Genomic DNA, 21045 nt, shown 5'->3' with positions numbered 1-21045 from the left:
GAAGAACAACCCAAGACTGTAGTGCTCAGTTCCATATAGACTAGTGGTTGAGAGGGGTAAAAGGTATGATGATGTATAGGCCAATCTGTATGACATACCAATCTGTATGACTTGCCTCAGTTTGCAAAGCATTTCAGACATTTTCCTTGATTCTCACAACAACCCTATTGGATACCAGTGTTGAGATGAGGAAGCCAGGATTCAGAGACATTTTTTCCTTGCACAAGGCTCTGTGGCCTGGTCCACAAGGATGTTCAAACTACAGTTTAGGGGGTGCCTGAGTGGCTCAGTCAGTCGAGCATCCAACTTTGATGTCGGCTTAGGTCATGATCTCAGGGTCATGAGATAGAGCCTGACTTCAGGCTCCGCACTGGGCGTGGAACCTACTAGAATTCTCGCTCTCCCTTTCTACTGCTTGCAAGGTCTCTCTCTCTCTTGAAAACAAAACAAAACAAAAAAAAAAACCCAACCAAACAAAAAAACCCCTACAGTTTAGGTTTTATGCTCCTGCTGTAGTACTTATAAACTGATGGTCCTGCCTTTCATCCTGTGTTTTGTTTTGTTTTTTATAAATTTGTCTCCAAGGGTCAGGTATCTGAAAGATGACTTTCTGGAGTGATATGCTTTACTTTTGCCTAAGAAAGTAGGTAAATGGCTACAAGTTATCCTCTTACAGACTCTCAAATACTTTTCTTTCATGCTCTATCTCAGGAAAGGAACAATTGTTGTTATATGAATTAACTTGTGCCTTGTTATTGTTTACTTTTTTTGCATTTATAAGCTTGATTACTAAGCTTTGAATATTGCTGTCTTTAAAAACTGTTGCTCATGGGATGCCTGGGTGGCTCAGTGGTTAAGCATCTGCCTTTGGCTCAGGACATGGTCCTGGGGTCCTGGAATCAAGTCCTGCATTGGGCTCCCCACAGGGACCCTGCATCTCCCTCTGCCTATGTCTCTGCCTCCCTCTGTGTCTTTCATGAATAAATAAATTAAAACTTCAAAAAAAAAAAAAGCTGTTGCTCAAATGAAGTCATCTTGGCATTTGTATTTGCTTTATTACCCTTCTATGATTTTTACAGCAGCCTTGCAAACAAAAGACCTATTATTTCCTTGGCACATGCTTCATTATTTATGAACATGAGAAAGGAAGAAGATGATTTTTTCCCTTTGCTCAAATATTTGTGCCATTGTTGGAGTTTTCTAGGCTAAATTAGATAGAAAAATATCTGAAGTCATTTTGAAAGTGTGTAGCTTTCTCTAGATTCTAGAGCAGAGGTTGGCAAACTTATTCTGTAAAGGCCCAGACTTTGTAGGTGTTTGTTGCAGCTACTCACCTCTGCCATTCTAGTGCAAAAGCAGCCATAGACAAAGTGTAAACAAGTGGGTGTGGCTGTGTGCCAATAAAACTTTATTTACAAAAATAGCAGATTTGGTGCATAGGCCATAGTTTGCTGACTCCTGTTTTCAATTATTCTGAAACATTTGTCGACCAGGAATCTAATTTTTTGGCTGAGTGATTTGTTATCAGCCATATGTTTCAAAGCCTCTTTCTATCACCAAAGATGCTAATGGGTTTTCTCTTCAAAAACAAAATATGATACTTACAAAGCTAATTATTACTCACTATATCCAAAGCTCAATAAGAGTCAGAAGGCAAGTCCTGTATTACTCAGTCACCTATTTGTCTCTTCGTTTCTAAGATTAAGAGTCACTACAAGCTACAACCTGGATCCTATTTGATCTAGGAACATACCCCTGACCTCTTCGCATGTTTTAAACTTCTTTCCAATTATAGAACATATCCTCATTTATAAGCCATCCAGTCAGGATTTTATTTTACAATGGCTATCTGAACCACAAATCTACAGAATCTTTACTTCTTTCAATCAATTCCTTTTAAATTTATTAAAGAACAAAAATAGTTGTGACAAATTTCCAATGACTGAGTTGAAAACAAGACTTACTTTTGTGTGTGTGTTTTCTTAGTCACTTTCTCACATTATGTCTGTGTTTACCCATAGGTGGTTGAGAATTGTAAGGTCTTTCTGTAATAAAGATTCTAGGGCAAAGGGTAACATAGAAAGGGTTCATACCTTTCATGATGAATTTTACATATGAAATTTTTTCATGCAAGAAAAAGTTTCTATTTCTTAATATTTTAGAGAAGATTGTTCTTAAATGTCTGCTATTAGGTTTGCTGAACAAAATATAGGAATATGTATTTTCTTGTTTTATCCCAAAAAACTACAAGAATCTTTACCTATAATTTTTAAATTAACATTTTTCTGATGTCGAAGTAATAGAATTTCATAGAAGAAAAATGGGAAATTTGGAAAGTATAAATAAGAAAAGTAAAATCACAACCAACTCCTTAGAGATAACTTGCTAACATTTTACTGTCCATTTAGATAGCTTTTATGCATGTGTGTACATATAGATGAGATAGATTGTTTTCACCTGCATGAGATATACAAAGCATTTTTGTGTTCTGCCTTTTATACACCTTTATTGGTAAGTTTGGATCAACATTAACTTTAATGGCTATGTGGCATTCTACAGTATAGATGTAATCTGCTTGGATGATCTCCTATTTGTGTATTTTAAATGCTTTATACTTTTCCACTATTACAAAGAGTGCTTAGGTAAACATTCTTATACATATCTTCTTGTTCTGCCAGAGAATCTCTTTAAAATAGACTACTAAAATTGCCATTAGCAGAAACATATGTGTACTTATGTATGTATAATTTTGATATAGAAAAGTTTATGCTCAAATTATATTCTTTCTAACAGTTAATGAGAATGCTTTTACCCTCACCAATGCTGGGAAATTTCTATAATTTCTCAACAGGTTAGTTATCAGCATCTTGGCATTTTTTTATGGTTGCTATTATTGTTCGGTAAGTTATTTTGTGTTTTTTAAACCAACAGCAATGTAGCACTTACTATGGGTTGGAGATGGTTCCAGGTGTTTCGATGAGTATTAACTAATTTAATCTTCATTATAACTCAATAAAGTAGGCACTGTTGTGATTCTTAATTTAGAGATGAGAAAGCTGTTAAGCAACTGGAAGTTCACACATCTGATAGATATTGCAGGCAGGATTTAAAACTTCTAAAGTCCGTCCTCTTTACCACCATGCCCTGCTGCCTCTTCGGAGAGAACAAAAACTTAGCTGGCTAGGCAGTGAACCTGGACAACAGGGATCAGAGAGCCAAATCCTAACCACTACCTATTTTTCTCACCTATATATTTTCTATTTAATTATTGTAAAAATAATCTCTTTGATTTTTTTTCAGGATGTATCAAAGTCAGAAGAAGTCAAAAGAAGCTTTGCCTCACTACCAAGAGGCCTTAGAATATATTGAGATCAGTAGAGGTGAAAAAAGTCTTGAGTGTGTATCAATATTGAGGGAATTAGCAGGTGTAGAGCAATCCCTGGGATTTTACGATGCATCCATCAACCATTTTCTACAGGTAAGCTACAATATACTGGCCACCAAAGCTCTTCTGCCTTTCCCGGTGCTTTTTATAGACATAAGTGGAATAGCACCTCTGAGAATGCCTGGTTTTGTTATTTGCTCTGGATAAGAACACTGGCCTGGAGTAAATGTTCAACAAAGTCTTCATATAGATGACTGGGTAGATGAGTATGGGGTCAGGATAGTGGTCCTTTGTTACCAGGTGCATCGTCTTCAAATAGGCCAAGACTCCCTGAAGGCTTTTCTCATATTAGGGGCATAATTCAAGTCTTATTTTCTGAAGTTCTTTATCTTTTCATGTTTATCTGTTTAGATCTTATGCTATCAAACTGATTAGTTCTTTTCTACTAGACTCTAAAATCCTTACCTGAAACCACTTAGAGTTGTCATTTATTAGCTGCTAATCTACTTTATCTTAGGATTCTTCTGTGAGTGTGTCAATCAGGTTCTCCAGAGAAACAGAACCAATAGGATATATACAGAGAGAGGAGAGATTGATTTTAGGGAATTGGCTGACACAATTGTGGGGGTGCACAAGCCTGAAATCCATAAGGTAGGCAGGCCAGCTGAAAACTCAGGATTTCTGTTATAGTCTTGAGACAGAATTCCTTCTTCTCCAAGAAACCTCAGCTTTTTGCTCTTCAGGCTTTCAACTGATTGAATAAGGCCCACCTCGTCACTGAGAGCAATCTCCTTTACCTCCAACTCTGATTGTAAATGTTAATCACATCTACAAAATATATTCACAGCAACATCTAAACTAGTGTTTGACTGAAAAACTGGGCACCATGGCCTCGCCAAGTAGACGCATAAAATTAACCATCAGAGTGAGTTCAGTGTTTCTGTATTGCATCATCTGCAAAGAGAACATTTTTAATTGTTTTTGTCAGAATTTTTCCCTGTTAAAGTTGTAAAATATAGACTGAACTCATTCTTGTTATTTCAAGTGAGATGCAATGACATGTGATGGCAAGTTCTGCATTACTCTTTCTTTTTAAATTTGTCCAACCATTTGTATGCCCATCTATAGTTTACTAAAATGTCCTTTTCTGTCTTGCTATCTGGATTATTTCTTTTAATTACTATCTCCCTGTGACATATTCTTATTTCCAATTTATAGATAAGGAAGTCAAGAATTAGAAAGGTTGAGTGATACTCCCAGGAGTACTATCAGTGCCAATAAATGGCATAGCCCAGATTCAAACCCAGTAGTTTTTAGAAAGATTATTCTGGTTGGTTACGAGACTGTCCAAGTAGGAAAGCTGAAGATGATGGTGACTTGGACAGGATGATGATAGCAAGGATGAAGAGAAGCAGATGGGTTTGACGAAGATATATGAGGCAGAATTAATGAGGTATAGAGATAGATTGTATGTGGTGAAAGAAGGTATGGGGAAGAATCAATGATGACTCCTGGATTTCTGGTCTAAACAACTGTGTGGATGTTTGTGCCAGGTACAGTAGGGGGTTGGGGAGCAGGTGTGATAGGTGATGGAGAGATGGTAAGCTCAAGTTTCGATGGCAAGCTTGAGATGCCCGTACAGATGAAAATGACAGCTAAGTCAGTTAGATAATCAGGACTGGAGCTCAGAAAATAGGTCAGGAAGTCATCTATTTGTATGCATAGCTGCCTTGGGAGAGGATGTGATCACCCAGGGGGGTTATTGAACAAGAATATAAAAGGACATAACAGAGCCTTGAGTAACTTAAGTATTCATTGGTCAAGTCAAGAAGGATAACCTGGCAAAGAAAGCAGAGAAGAATCTGGTGGAAAAACATGAATAAAAGTAAAAGTGGAAGTGGCATCTTCTGTCTTGTGATACCATTTGCTGTTGTGAAGGACATGGAGCTGTTGGGAGGATAAATGAATGATTATTCATAAAGTGCTTAGCACAGTGCCTGATATATGGTGCTACAAAGGATTTTAAAAATTCCCCTCCTTCCTTTCCTTTTTCTTTCCTTGATGATTTGGTTGAGGGAAACATTGGGGCAATGATGAGGCAGAAACCAGATTGTATGGTGAATGAGATGTAAGGAAGCAAAGGTAATAAACACAAGTACCTACTTTTTAAATTTTTTCACTTAAATTCAATTTAGTTAACATATAGCATATTATTAATTTCTGGGGTAGAATTTAGTGATTCATCAGTTGTGTATAACACCCAGTGCTCATCACATCACATGCCCTCCTTAATGCCCATCACCCAGTTACGTCATCCCTCAGAACCTGCCCTCCAAGCAACCTTTAGTCTGTTTCCTAGAGTTAAGAGTCTCTTATGGTTTACCTCCCTCTCTGTTTTTTAATCTTATTTTATTTTTCCTTCCCTTCTACTGTGTTCATCTTTTTGTTTCTTAAATGCCACATATAAATGAAATCAAATGGTATTGTCTTTCTCAAACTGACTTATTTCACTTAGCACAATACCCGCTAGTTCAATCCAGGGCGCTGCAAATGGCAAGACTTCATTCTTTTTGATGGCTGAGTAATATTCCATGACTCAGGGTTAAAGAGTGCCTTTTGTGTATGTGTGTGTGTGTGTGTGTGTGTGTGTATACATATACACACCACATCTTTATTCATTCATCTGTCAGTGGACATCTGGGCTCTTTCCATATTTTAGCTATTGTTGATAGTGCTGCTGTAAACATTGGGGTGTATGTACCCCTTAGAATCACTATTTGTTTATCTTTTGGAGAAAATACCTAGTAGTGCAATTGCTGGGTCATAAGGTAGCTCTATTTTTAACTTTTTGAGGAACCTCTCTTTTCCAGAGTGGCTATTGCAGTTTGCATTCCCACCAACAGTATAAGAGGGTTCCCCTTTCTCTGAGACCTCACCAACATCTGTTGTTTCCTGAGTTGTTAATTATAGGTATCCATTTCACAAAGTACTAAGAGGTGAGGAAAGCCAGCCCAGGCAGAGGGAAGAGCATGTGCAAAGGTCTGGAGGTGAGACGCACCTTGATTTAAGGGAACTGCCTGGGCAGTGGGAATGGTGAAGGCAGTAGATTGGTATCTTTCAAGTATGGTGTTGAAAGTCATGCTAAGGAATTTGAGCTTCATCCTAAGGGAAGTTAAAGGTTTTCAAGCACGAAGACAGACCTCATAGGATTATCAGTCCAGAAGGGTCATTCTGCAGTATGGAGAATGGACTAGATGGCAAAGAAGTAATCAGGGAAGTATCAGGAGACAGCCACAGCCGGCCACGTAGGAGATGATGACACCTGGACTCGTGGTATCAAGGGGGTGAAGAATGTAGACAGACTTGAGAGATGTGTAGAGGGTAGAAACAGTGGGCATAGGAGTTAAGGGAGTGAAGGAGGCGGAGTCCCACCTTGGGCCAGGTTTCTGGCTAAGGTCACTGTGTGGCTAGTGAGACCATATCCTGAGTTCAAGAATACTTGGTGGGCTTGCCATTTTTTGTTAGTATCCATAATTATGACTATTCTTACACAAAAAAGTTTTTTTCTTTGATTATTTGCTAGTATAAATTACCAGACATTAAACCACTAGGAGGAAAGATGTGAATATTTTATCGTTTTTTATTCAGATTGACATTCTGCCAAATGGTTATTTTGATTTACCTCACCACCAGAAGTTGGTTTATCTTTGTTCTTAATTGAACAAGTTTCATACCAACCTTGCCAATTCTTTTATACTGTTTTACTTCCATGTTATAGAATATAGTCTCAAATTTAATTTAAAGTTTTTTCCTTAGTCCAGTTTTCCTAAATGTTTCCTGACACTATCCAGCTCTGCCCTTAAAATCTCAGCACAGTCCTTACTGTACCAGTTTCTAAAGTTCAAAGAAATATATCAAGTAATAATATGCTCAGAGTCCCCCAGGCAGGGTCATTACCCATAACAAAATCCACTGGAATAAAAGATAGGTGGTTTCGAAGACCCAACAGTATGCATTCCAAATTCAAATTTCGTTTAGAAAAGCATTTCCCAAACTGTGTTCCATAGGATACTACCATCTCACACATCTCACAAGAATTCATAGGTCTTCCTAGAAAAGATGTTTGTGATTAAATAAATTTGGGAACTATTAAGTTAAGACCAAACAGATCTCTCTAACACATGGTTTTACAGTACATTTAAAATATCACTGTGGATTGTGAATTGAGACTCGGAGGGTCAAATACATCTATGAGACATTAGTGTTCCCTGGGCCATGGTTTAGGAAGCACTGGCTTAGGGGAATAAATCATCAAAGGGATTCTCCCTTCCAGTGTATTAGGCCTTATCACTTCTGGGAGCCTTGGCACTATGTGAATGGAAAATGGGTTAAATAGTGCCTCCTGTTTTGGTGCCCAGATTCACCATTTTATTTTTTTTAAAGATTGATTTATTTGCTTGAAAGAGAGACAGAGAGAGAGAGAGCAGAGGGAGAGGGAGAGAATCTCAAGCTGACTCTCCACTGATCATGGAGCCCGAGCTGGGCTCGATCTCATAACCCAGATATCATGACATAAGCCAAAACCAAGAGTCAGAAGCTCAACCAACTGAACCCGGGTGCCACCCCCCACCCAGATCTGTTCTCCCTATCTATCTATATAGACACACATGCATGCATATGTATGTGCAGAGTGGTAACTATTTACGTATTTTAACCATCTGAAAGTATTTGAATATACCATGTCCTTCTATCCCTGATTACTTAACAAAGATAGTCTCTTAGGTAATCACAATACAGTTACCAATTCAGGAATGTTCATACTGGTAGAGGCTATATTCTATTTTGTCAGTTGTCCCAATACTGTCCTTTATGGCAGTTTTTTTCTCTCCAATAAAAGATCCAGTCCAGGATCATGTGTTGTATTTAGTCAATATGCCTCTGGTCTTTAATCTAGAACAGTTTCTCAGCTTGTCTTTGTCTCTTTTGACATTGAAATTTTTGAAGAATACAGGCCAGTCGTTTCATAGACTGTTTGGGCTTGTCTGATATTTTCTCTTGACTAGATTTGGCCAGTGCATGCCCAGCTAGAATACTACAAAAGGATACTGTATTTCTTAGAGGAGTACATCTGGAAGCCCGTAACATCCACCTGTCCTTCATTAGTGACTTTAAATTTATCACCCAATCACAGTGATTCCTCACCATATGGTATCTATTGTTCCCCTTGCAGCCAATAAGCATTCTGTAAAGAGATCATTTCTAAGACCTTGTAAATATACCACTCCTTTGCGAATTTTCTCTACATTTGGCATGCATTGATGAATCTTTCCCAAACCACTCTTTACTGCAGTGGTTGCAGATTAATGATTTTCCTTTCTGCAATTACATCCACATTTATCAGCTGACATTCCGCTGTTAGGAATGTCCCTTCCTCTTCCCACCAAATTATTTACCTATTGTGCATATATTTGCTTTTTTCACTTAGCAGTATATTCTGGAAATCACTTTATAGCAGTTCATTCATCTGTACAAAGGTATGATAATCCATCTTATGTACATACTATGTTTTTCTCAAATAGTTTTCTGTTTGGGCATTTAGATACGTTCTGATATTTTGTTTTTGTTTTTGTTTTTTAAGATTTTATTTATTTATTCATAGAGACACAGAGAGAGAGAGGCAGAGACACAGGCAGAGGGAGAAGCGGGCACCATGCAGAGCCCAACGTGGGACTCCATCCAGGGTCTCCAGGATCACGCCCTGGGCTGCAGGCGGCGCTAAACCACTGCGCCATCAGGGCTGTCCGGTTCTGATATTTTGTAATTACAAATAATGTTCTAGTGAATAATCTTAATGCACAGAAATTTTTAGATTTTTGGAGTTGTATCTTCAGAGTAAATTCCTAGAAGTGGACTGCTCTGTCAAAGGGAGCCTATGCTGGTAGTTTTGCAGGATACTGCCTTTCCTTGGTCTTCTACCACTTACACTCCCATCAGCAATGCCAGAGCCTGCTTATTTCCCCCATCAGCCTCTTCCAAAAAAGCTTATTGTCAAGCTTTTATTTTTAGATTTTATTCATTTATTCATGAGAGACACAAAGAGAAAGGCAGAGACATAGGGAGAGGGAGAAGCAGGCTCCCCATGGGGAGTCCCCAATGTGGGACTGGATCCCAGGACCCTGGGATCATGACCTGAGCCAAACATAGATGCTCAACCACTGAGCTACCCATGTGCCCCTACTGTCAAGCTTTTGAATTACTTTCTGTCTGATAGGCAAGAAGTAACATCTCTGTTTAATCTGTAAAATGGAATTGTGTATCTTTTCATAGAGTCAGTGCATTTTCTTAATATATTTTTTGTGAATTTTCTTTTCATATCATTTGATTAGAATTTTTTCATTTAATAGAATTTTTATATAATCTCCCTTAACTGTTAAAAGTCATTATATATTACACATACTAATAGCCCCTTTATCTCTGATATATGTCATAAATATTTTCACCCAATTTGTCATTTGCATTTTTTTCATGGTATTTTTATTGAGCTAATTTATATACCATAAAATTCACCTTTCTAAAGTGTACATTTTGGTAGTTTTATCATATTCACAAAGTGGTGCAAGCATTACTGCTATCTAATTGCAGAACATTTTTATCACGTCAAACGAAACTTGCACCCAGTATGAATTACTCTCTCATTTCCTCTATCAACTCATCCACTGGTAACTACCAAACTACATTCTGACTCTATGGATTTGGCTACCATAGACATTTCATATAAATAGAATCCTATAAATATGTGGCCTTTTGTGTCTGCCTTTTTTTGTCTAGCATATTGCTTTCAAAGTTCATCCATGCTTAGCAAGTATCAATACTTCATTCCTTTAAAAAAAGAGAGAGATTTTTTTATTTATATGAGAGAGAAAGAGTGCATGCATGAGATGGGGGGGGGGACAGAGGGATAGGGAGCAAGAGAATCTCAAGGAGACTCCCCACTGAGCACAGAGTCCAGTGAAAGGCTTGATCCCACGACCCTGAGATCACGACCTGAGCCAAAATCAAGAGTCAGATGCTTAACCAACTGAGCCACCCAGGTGCCTCTATTTCATTCCTGTTTTATGACTAAATAGTATTCTGTTATACAGATAGATCACATTTGTTCATCTCTTCATCAGTTGATGTATGTTTGTGTTGTTTTCACTCTATGGTAATTACAAATAATGCTACTACGAACATTCACATACAAGTGTTTATATGGTTATGTGTTTTCAGTCCTCTTCGATGTAAGGCTGGTAGCAGAGTTGCTGAGTCATGTGGTAACACAATATTTAACTTTCTGAGGACCTGCTGAGCTGTTTTCCAAAGCAGCCTCAGCATCTGATGTTCCCACCAGCAATGCATGAGAATTTTACTTTCTTCAAATCCTCACCAACACACATTACTATGTCCTTTTTATTTCAACTATTCTGGTGAATATGGAGTGATATCCCACCATGCTTTTGATTTTAGTTTCTCTAATGACTCATGATGTTTTGCATCAGTTTATATAGATCTATTATATAGAAAGATGTCTACTCAAATCTTTTTTCCATCCTTTTTAATAGGGTTATTTGTCTTTTTATTGTTGACTGATAGGAGTCCTTCATACTGGATACTAGACCCTAGATACATGATGTGTAAATATTTTCTCACATTCTGTGTTGTCTTTTCACTCTCTTGATCACATCCTCTGAAACACAAAAGTTTTTAGTTTCAGTGAAGTCCAATTTATCCTTGTTTTCTTTTGTTGCTTATGCTTTGGGCCTCAAGTCTAAGAAACCATTGCCGAATTCAAGTTGATGAAAGCTTGTATCTGTTTCTTTTTAAGAGTTTTAAAGTTTTAGTTTTTACATTTAGGTCTTTGATCCATTTTGAGTTAAGTTTTTACAGGATGTAAAATAGGACTCCAATCTCATTCTTTTGCATCTGAATTTCCAGTTGTCCCCGTACCATTTATTATAAAAGGACTATCTTTTCACTGAATTACCTTGGGAGGGACCTGTGTCAAAATCAATTGACCATAAATGTAAGAGTTTACTCTTGGACTTTTGATTTGATTCCATTGATCCATATGTCTATCCTTATGCCAGTACCACACTCTCAATTACTGTTGTTTGTAGTAAGTTTATGGATATTATGAATAATGCTACGATGAACATTCATGTACAAGTTTTATGGTAAGTTTTGAAATCCAGAAGTGTGACATCTCCAACTTCTTTACTCTTTTTTAAGATTGTTTTGGCTATTCTGGCTTCATTATGTTTTTATATGAATTTTAGGATAAGCTTATCAATTTCTGGGAAAAAAAAGACTGAGGCTGTATTTCAACTGGAAAGTATTAACATCTTCATAATATTAAGGCTTTTGATACATGAACATAAGGTATCTTTACTTATTTAGTTCTTCCCTAGTTTCTTTCAATCATGTTTTGTAGTATAAGTTTTATATTTCCTTTGGGAGATGTATTCCCAGGTATCTTGTTCTTTTGACGCTTTTAGAAACAAAAGTGTTTTTTCTTAATTTCCTTTTCCTGCTGTTCATTGCTAGTGTGTAGAAATACAAATGATATGTTTACCCTACATGCTGCAATCCTGCTGAACTCATTTATTAGTTCTAATATATTTTTTGTGGCTTCATAATGCTTTTCTGCCATGCAAAAGCTTTCTTAATGCTTTCACATTTTCAACACTTCCTTTCACTACATTTGATTCTGCATCTTACATTAGAAGGATATCTCTGAGTTAAAGGGTAATTCACTCATTTTTATAATACCCGTAAAGTTTAATAGGTGACTTTTATTGTTGTTTATTCTTGAGGTTAATAAAGATTAGAGGGTTATTAGATTAAATAAATACTTACCAATCATTATTAGAGAGATAGCTTTGTGAAGTTGAAATAGCATTGGATGTGAGGTCAGAAAATCTGAGTGGGAGTCCAGATTCTTCTGTTTGACAGCTGTGTGATTATACCAGTCATTTAACCTTTCCAAAACAAAAAGCAAAAAACACAAAGACACAAAAAACACAATCATACAAAAGACCCTATCCACTTCACAGAACTGTTCAAAGGTTCAAAATGGAAAGTGCTTTGTGAACCATTCGGCATGTTGCCAGCATAAACTACTTTTATTTATTAACAGTGATTATTAAACATGTATCAAGGCTCCTCTTTAAGAGCTTTAGCTTTACCTAGATACAGAAAGGTATGGGTGCAGCTCTCCATGAGAGCCCTTGCCTAAGAGCCATTTATTAAGTGCACGCAAAGAAAAGGGGTTTTGTTTATTTTCTCCTCCAGTTTTCCACTCTTCATTCCTTTGGAGTGACAGAAACGCCTAGAGAGAAAAGACCTTTTATTTTCTGTAGAATGTCGACAAGTTCCAAAGTATTTTAGTAACTAACCCTTTTTTAAAGTGGAGAAAAATAACAAGCCCCTGGAGCCACCACCCAGAGAAGCCAGTGATCCCAGGGGCTGGTGAACCAGCTGCCCTGGCCCCCATTGGTCTGAGAGGAGGGGTCTGTGAGGAAACCTGCAGGCAGGATTGTTCCTAAAACAACTCATGGCAGATTTTGGCAATAGACCCTTGTTTTCCTGTCCAAAAGGAAAATCACAGGATTTCATTTTTGTGAGAATGCTTTTGGGGGTGTGTGTTTTCAGGGGGTATAAATGAATGCCACATGAGCTTCGTTGCTTTTTTCCATCTCTTGACAGTTGAATTGCATATATTTCTTTTCAGTTTTCAGGGTGGCTCTGCCTCTCAGTAGTTCCCAATTTTTTTTTTTTTTAGTAGTTCCCAAATTTGGGGGAAGTTTGATTCACAAAGTATCATGAACTAATTTATCAGTCACTCCAAATGCTTTGAGGTCAGAAAATCTGGCTTCAGGTTCCTCTGGGCAGGTTATCAGCCTCAGCCAGACCTAAGTGACAGCTGATAGGTGCTCACACAGGGCTCCTGCCAGCTTCAGATGCCACAGCAAATGGCAACACCTCTGATTGGTTCTGGTTCATGGCTGTGTATTTGCTTAATAATGTGCTTTTTTATAATTTCCCAAATCTCTGAAAATACTAGCCTTTCCTGTTTAAAATTACAAAAGATACAGAATGCAATTATGATTCTGTGCCTTATAAAAGTTTTCTAAGGATAATATAAATCCAGGTACCATACTGTTTCTTTTTAAGTAACTGTTCTTTTTCATAAAAATGATAATGCTCTTTATATTAAAAAAAAATCAAGCCATGCAGAAAAATACAAAGAAATGAGTTACAAGTCATCCAAGGCCTCTGCTCCCAGGAGTAACCAGTGGTGATCCTTATAATATCTTTTCTCTGCATATGTACATACGGGTATAGATTGAAAGACAGGGAGACAAGAAAGAAAAAAGAGAAAGATGAATTTGATGGCATAAAAACAAACTTTATCTCTGTAACAGGATATCATAAAGTCAAGAAATAAATATCAAAGAAAGGACATATAGAAAAAGTTCTTATAAAATCTAGATGAGGGATGACTGGGTGGCTCAGTCAGGTAAGCATCTGACTCTTGGTTTTGGCTCAGGACATGATCTCAGGATCCTGAGATGAAGCCCTTCATCAGGCTCCATGCTCAGCAGGGAGTCAGCTTGAGATTCTCTCTCTCTCTCTCTCTCCCTCTGCCCTTCCCTTTCATGTTCTCTCTCTTTCTCTCAAATAAATAAAAAAAATATTTTTAAAAATGTAGATGAAAAAGACAAGTCAACAGAAATATAGACAAAAGGCAGAAATGGTCAGTTTACAGAAGAGGAACTACAAATGGCCAATAACCATACAAAAATAATTGTCAATATCATTTGATATTAAGGAAATGCATTTAACTAAGGAGAGGCCATTTTTCACCTGCTGGGAGCAAAATAAAAGAGTTTAATGATGCCCCATGATGGGAGGAGTACAAGAAAGCAAGCATCCTTACACACTGCTGGGAGTGGGGATTGACACCACTTTGGGGGAAAACAGTTGATATCTTATAATGCATTGACCCTTTGACCAGCAGATTCACATCTAGAAACTTAACCCAACAGATAGATATGTACACATGTGCAAAGATGTATAAGCAGTGAAATGGTGTCGTTGACAATAGTGAGCCTTTAGAAATTAGAAATACTCTTAAAATCCATCAAGGGGGACTGGTTATGAAATCCATGTGGTGGAACACCATAGCACCACTGAAAAGAATGAGATGTATGTATACGTTCTGACTTGAAAGATGCCCAAAGTACATTATTATTTTTAAAAAGCCAGATGTAGACCAGAATGTTTATTCAGTCAACAACTGGTTAGACCCTATGATGTGCCAGGCAAAATGGTCCATACTGGTACCATGTTGGAGGGTCCTGCCCTCAAGGCACAGCCCAGGGAATGACATAGGCCTTACCTGAATAATCACACAGATGAATGTAGACTAGCAACTATGACATGCACTAGAGAAGAGGTACCGGGTGCTGTGAGAACTCCCAACAGTGCTCTGACAGACCCCAAAGATTGAGGAGAGCGGGGAGGAGCCAGTGTGGCAGAGCCCAGAGGGTAGTGGCAGATGGAGCTGAGCTGGGGGAGGCTCTGGGGGATGGTAGATTCAGGGTATGATCTCACGTGTGTGTGTGTTTAAGAACATGCGCCTATATATGTGTGTGTTTGTATAAGCATATCAGCATTTCTGAGAGAACATATAGGATGCTTGATAGGGATAGCTATAAGGAGTCAGACTGGGAATGGAGAAAAGATAGGGAGTCTCATAGACAGAAGGGAGAGGATGTTTTAACTTACCACTTAGGATTTTTCAATATTATATACCAGTATTACTCTTATAATTAAAAAATCTAACTACATTTTAAGAAAACACATGCTTAAAACCAAAAGGAGGGTGAAAGTCTAAGTTCCCAACATGTCTATTTTGGTGCTAACCCTTACAGAGAATAGGACCTTTACTCCCCAACCTTTGGGAGGAGCTAAAATTGACAACTGGAGAGCTGCCACTGAGCACTCTCTCTATTAAAAGAAACTGGCTTAGTATAAGGCCCTTGAAACTCATTTTTTTGAATGCCCTCTATACCCAGTGATTTCCCTTTCATCTACTCCCCCAGCCCTCAGAGAGTCCCAGCAACATCTTTCACTTAGCCATGGCTCTCTGGCTGCCCCAGACCCCTGTGGTGTAGGTGCCATTAGAGGTTTCCCTCCTGGCCAGAGATAGGAGATGAAAGGAAGTGGCAGCCTTGGGCTACAACATGAGCCTGTCTTGTCCGAGGCCATCTGCCCGAAGCTGAAGGGTGGAGTGGCCAGCTTTGGCAAGGCCAAGAGGAAAAGCCATGTAGCTGCACAGCCGGTCAGTTATAAAAGAAATGCAGCAGGCTTACACCTCCCAATGACAAGGGAACTTGAGCTTCGGGTGAATTAAAGCACTGACTTGGGGATGCCTGGGGGCTCAGTGGTTGAGCGTTGGCCTTTGGCTCAAGGCGTGATCCTGCGGTCCTGGGATCAAGTCTCACATTGGGATCCCCAGAGGGAACCTGCTTCTCCCTCTTCCTGTGTCTCTGCCTCTCTCTGTGTGTCTCTAATGAATAAATAAATAAAATCTTAAAAAAAAAAAAGCACTGACTTGAATCAAAGCAGACACACAGACACGTGGGGCACCTTTAACATCTGCTCCATCCATCACCCACTGCCTAACTCCACATCATGGTGTCCCTCTGCAGTAAGTTCTCAGAAGCCCGTTTGGGACCCACATATATGGCAGCTCAGTCTCCTGCTTGCCAGCCCATTCAACCTATGGGCTGTGTCTGCTACTTAGCAACTATTTCTCTGACTCTCATTACCTTGATTAGAAAATCATCATTCTATAACTTCTACTCTTTAATAACCAAATGTTAAACTAGAAGAGGATGCAGGTGGAAATCACAGACCTTAATATGAATATGAATATGAATCCCGGAGGCTTCATATTTCCATCTACAAATTGGGCTGTTGACATCACTCTTAACCACTCCTTCTGAGACTAAGTGAGCAAGCAGGTGTACGTATTTCACGTAGCACCATGCCTGTCAAAAGTAGGTGCTTAATCAGTGTGAGTTTCTGCCTTCCCACTGTGTGAGCCCTCAGCTGTACACTTAGTAAGTTGGAGACTTCTATTGCCTTCCCCTTTAGTGTTCATGTCTCCAGGGTAAATGGACTCAGTTTACATCCGCAAATGTTCCTTGAGCTACTTGTGTACTCTTCACTTTGCTATGGGAGAGGAGATTTCTGAGTCAGTGATCCCCTAGTTATTGCCAAATGGGAAAAGAATCCATCCCTCCCTCCTTGCCAAGAGCTGGGGTTCTGCCATCAGAACACTGCATGTTTTAAGTTGAGTGTTCACATAATGGGGTCTGCCTGCATAAATAGAAACATCCTTTTTACTAGTCATCAAGTTTTCTCTTCAAGAACTATTACACATTTCACAAATCCAAGGGGACAGGCTCAGCTAGATAAGAGCCTGCCAGCTCTAGCTCTGGCTGTATCTCTTGACAGCTGGATTGGCGCGGTGGAATCCGTGGTTTCCCCCAGAAATGCTTAGGAAGACCAGAGGGAACAGCTGCTCTGTACCTTGGCAGAGCTGGAGGTGGTTGGTCTTGTGAATGAGGTTTTTCGATTAAGGACCTAGCTCAAAATGGGATATTAAAGGTTTGATTTTTGTTTTTCCCCCAGTACAACATGCTATCAGCTCAAGAGATTTAGGAATATTAAACACTCCCTCTCAGCTTCAAGATGACAGTTGATAAACATCACCATAAAATACTGAAATCAACAAAGGATGGGAGGAGAAATTTGAGCCCTGGGAGATTAATAAATGATGAGGAATGAATGCAGTCAAACCACACATCCCCAGTAGGGCCCATTACTTGGGCTCCTGCATAAAAGCCAGAGAGGCAAGCATGGCTCCTGTAATTCTGTTAACACTAATGACTAGTCCTTAAATGCTCTCAGATGTATACAACAGGGATATTTGTATTCTCTTAGCAAGCAAAGTGTTGTTCCAGAACTGTGGACAGTGGTTTTGTTTGGGAAATTGGGTAATCTAATCACTAGCTCTGTCAACTGCCTTTGCACTTACTCCCTGGGAAGGCCTTCTGTATGGTGTGGAGCTATGGTTCTCAGCCTGCATCATCCGGAGCCCTCGGGTTCCATGGAAGATCTTTTGCGGGCAGCCAGGTGGGGGCAGCTGGGTGAGCCTCTAGGCCCTCTCCACCTGCTCCAGTAAGAGCAGCTCCACCCTTACCTGCTCTGTATTTTAGAGAACATGGAAGATTCTGTTTGAAATGAAAGAGTTTTGGGTTTGCTTTTGTTTTTGCTTTCTGCTTCAAAACAGAGACTTGAAACTCAATGGTGCCATGATGTTTGCAACCTTTTGCAAGTTACTTTACCACTCACTGATATGTTTCTAAAATGTAACCATGTTAACATACATAGGTAGAGTTCAATCACTGTATAAATAAACCACAATATATTCATTTTCCTCTCATGGATATTTAGATGATTCCCCCTTTTTCATTTTTTTTCTGTTTGAAATGATGCTTCAGAGAAGTTGAGGGCATTTTTTTATATCAACAGTGAGGGGTGGTGAGCTCCGAGCTGGCCAAGAAGGGAAGGGGACAACAGGAGGGGGCAGATGGATAGTGAGAAGGATGTGATGGATAGTCAGTGGATAGAGGACTAGAAATTGCATGGACTTGATTGTGGCAGGACATGATAGAGCCAGGGGGTGGGAGGCAGTCTGTGAGCTGCGTGGTCCAGAGGTAGCACAGAATAAGCTGTGATAAGGCCCCAAGAGTGATGAAGGACACAATCTGGTGTGTAGAAAACATTTAAAAATTAAGGTAAATTGAATAGGACTGCATTAAATTAAACTGAATTTAATTTTACTGAGTCAATGAGATGCTAATCTTGCACAATTTAAACATCATGGTTCCCCTTTCCTGCCCACTATTCCCTCAATGTTAAACCAGCATATGATTTTTAGAAGCTTCATGAACATCAAATATAAATTAGATCAGGGATTGAGTTTCTGAAAAATGAATAATAAATGTTTGCTTCTATTAGTATCTCACAGAAAAATATTGAGGTTATGAAAATTTTTCTGAAATTTAGACCCCCTTAAGCTCTCAGGATCCACTTTCTTGATATTGTGAGCATTTTGCTCTTGGAAGATTTTGCTTCCTGCCTCCAAAGGCAAAAGGTGACCTACAGAACTTTCAGAACGTGTAATTATTCATTTGAAAATAATTTTGATAGATACCTATCTTTGACGTTGCCTTGAATTATAATACTGAGTGGAAAACAAATACAAAATCTTTTTAAACTTGAATTTGGGTTTTAATAAATCTAAAGTACTGTGTGTTAAAAGTCTCTGTAACATTATGAGTTAAATGTTTTCTGGCATTGCTGGGTGCCCTCCTCAGTGGTTGATTGTGGAGATAGTTAACCAGGGAAAACACCGAATAAACAGGATTCAGTTTGCATTTGGGGTGGGGCAGGCTTTTCCTCTCTCTTTTGTCCTCTCTGCAAACTCTGAACATGTGATGCTTTGATTCTATCCCTGTGGCTCCAATTGTCTTTACTTTTTGGAGTGAGCATTATTTGAAAAGTGCTTTCCAGTCAAAGCTTCAGGCCAAATTGAGGATAATGACTAATTGGGAGGTCACCAAAATTACTTGTTCAATTTATTTATGTCCTATAATAATAAAAGTAGTTTTAAGATAAAGGATATTCTTAACATTTATGAATATGAAATTCTGGTTTTTCTAACACAATAATTAAAGTTATTACCAGCAATCTTGATTTGGAGTAGCCCCTGTCATAAAAAGTCTAGAGCAAGTAACTCAGTTAATTTTAACATATGACAAATGAGGTGACAGTCTCGCATCTACCCTGATTATCAACTCAGAAATGGTGTTCAGCTGATCATGAGAGGACCGTCTCTATGACTTTGACCTCACTGCTTGGTCTGGACTAGAAAGTTCTAATGGTGTGGCTTTATCTCCTAGACCAGCTCCCCAGGACTAATCTTAGCTCCTAGAGGCTGAATGAATCAGTTCTCTGGGGGAGTGTGCTGACATCAATTGGTGGTGTCTGCCACCAGGGGTCCAGGTGGGAGAAAAAACAAATCTGAAGTCTGAGTATCAAGGTCAGAGTCTTACCTCCATCCTTTATTAGCTGTGAGTGATCTTGGGCAAGTCACCCTTTCTGCAACCTCAGCTTTCTCATCTACAAAACATGGATAGCAAAAGTTGTTAAGAAAATTAAAATTGAGGGGCGCCTGGGCAGCTCAGTGATTAAGCCTCTGCCTTCCACCTAGGTCATGATCTGTCCTGGGATGGAGCCCCTCCAGCCCTTGCAATGAGATCCACACTCAGCAGGAAGTCTGCTTCTCCCTCTGCTCCTTCCCCTGATCCTGCTCTCTTTCTCTCTCTTTCTCTCTTTTTTTTCTTGCTCTCTCTCTCTCAAAGAAATAAATAAAAGCTTTTTTTTTTTTTTTTAAAAAAAAAGGAGGGAATTAAAATCGATACTACAAGTGAAAAAGGAATCTTAGTTACTACTAGTATGTCTTGCCTGTCCCAATCTGGCATTTCTCCTTAAAAATTCACAGTACTCTAGTACAATTAATTGGGAACTACCTACCATCTCGAATTAGTGCATTTTCACTAAAGTCATGGGGCCTTTTCTTGCTGCCCACACTCTGCTCCTGGCCTCTCCTGCCCTAGGTGATCGGTCATTATGTGTTTATTGAATGAATATAACCTTATTACTTATAGCATTTTTAAAAACTTAAATGTCAACAGTCAAATGAGTATATATCTTCTTGTATATTGTATACTTATATATTTCTCAACATATATTTATTTTCTCTTTTATTTGATATCTTTTTATTTGGAGAAACGTATTTTGTATTCTTTTTGAGAGGATTATCATTATTTTATATTCTTGGGATCATAGGCTTTATTTTTTTCTCTTAAATAATTTTAAATTGGGCTTTATTTTCAAGGAATTGAGCTGTTTTCTCTGCTCAGGCAGCCCCATGGGCCAGTTTGAAGAGGATGCAGGCCAATTGTCTTGCTGGATCAGGCACTGAAGAGGCTGCTAATACCTTCACTGAGTCCCCCTTCTGAGCTGAGGGCAGGCAGGGGGCTGTGCTTGCTCACCTCCTCTGCACAGCACTGGCACTCCATAACCCATCTCCTTTCTTCCTGAAACCTTTCTCCCAGCTTCCTCATATCCCCTCGGCTGATACCACACTCAGGAGTAGACTTTTAAATGATATACTTAGGGAAGAGCCCTGCTCACAGCTTCAAACCATCTGGACTCAGCCTTTCTTTCTCTACTTCACAATGCTTTTAAAATCCAGGTCTGGGGGTGGCCCAGCGGTTTAGCACCGCCTGTGGTGGTGTGGTCCTGGGGACCGGGGATTGAGTCCCATGTTGGGCTCCCTGCATGGAGCCTGCTTCTCCCTCTGCCTGTGTCTCTGCCCCCCCCCCCATGTCTGTCATGAATAAATAAATAAAATTTTTTTAAAAAATCCAGGTCTGGGGCGCCTGGGTGGCTCAGTCAGCTAAGCACCTGCCTTCAGC

At 39.0% G+C, this 21045-nt stretch overlaps 1 protein-coding gene across 3 annotated transcripts in view; it reads left to right on the top strand.

The window, feature by feature from the left end:
* Nucleotides 1-21045, top strand: part of TTC23 (tetratricopeptide repeat domain 23) — a 93340-nt gene that overhangs the window by 38994 nt on the left and 33301 nt on the right. For all 3 annotated transcript variants that reach the window (XM_055326318.1, XM_055326321.1, XM_055326320.1), the window contains exon 6: nt 3301-3478. In XM_055326318.1, coding sequence (XP_055182293.1) covers nt 3301-3478 — 178 coding nt within the window. The remainder of the gene's footprint in view (nt 1-3300; nt 3479-21045) is intronic.

Source organism: Nyctereutes procyonoides, unplaced genomic scaffold (assembly GCF_905146905.1).
Source record: "Nyctereutes procyonoides isolate TBG_1078 unplaced genomic scaffold, NYPRO_anot_genome, whole genome shotgun sequence".
Classification (NCBI taxonomy): Eukaryota; Metazoa; Chordata; class Mammalia; order Carnivora; family Canidae; genus Nyctereutes; species Nyctereutes procyonoides.
Note: the sequence above shows the minus strand (reverse complement) of the source record. Positions and strands in the feature narration are given on the sequence as shown.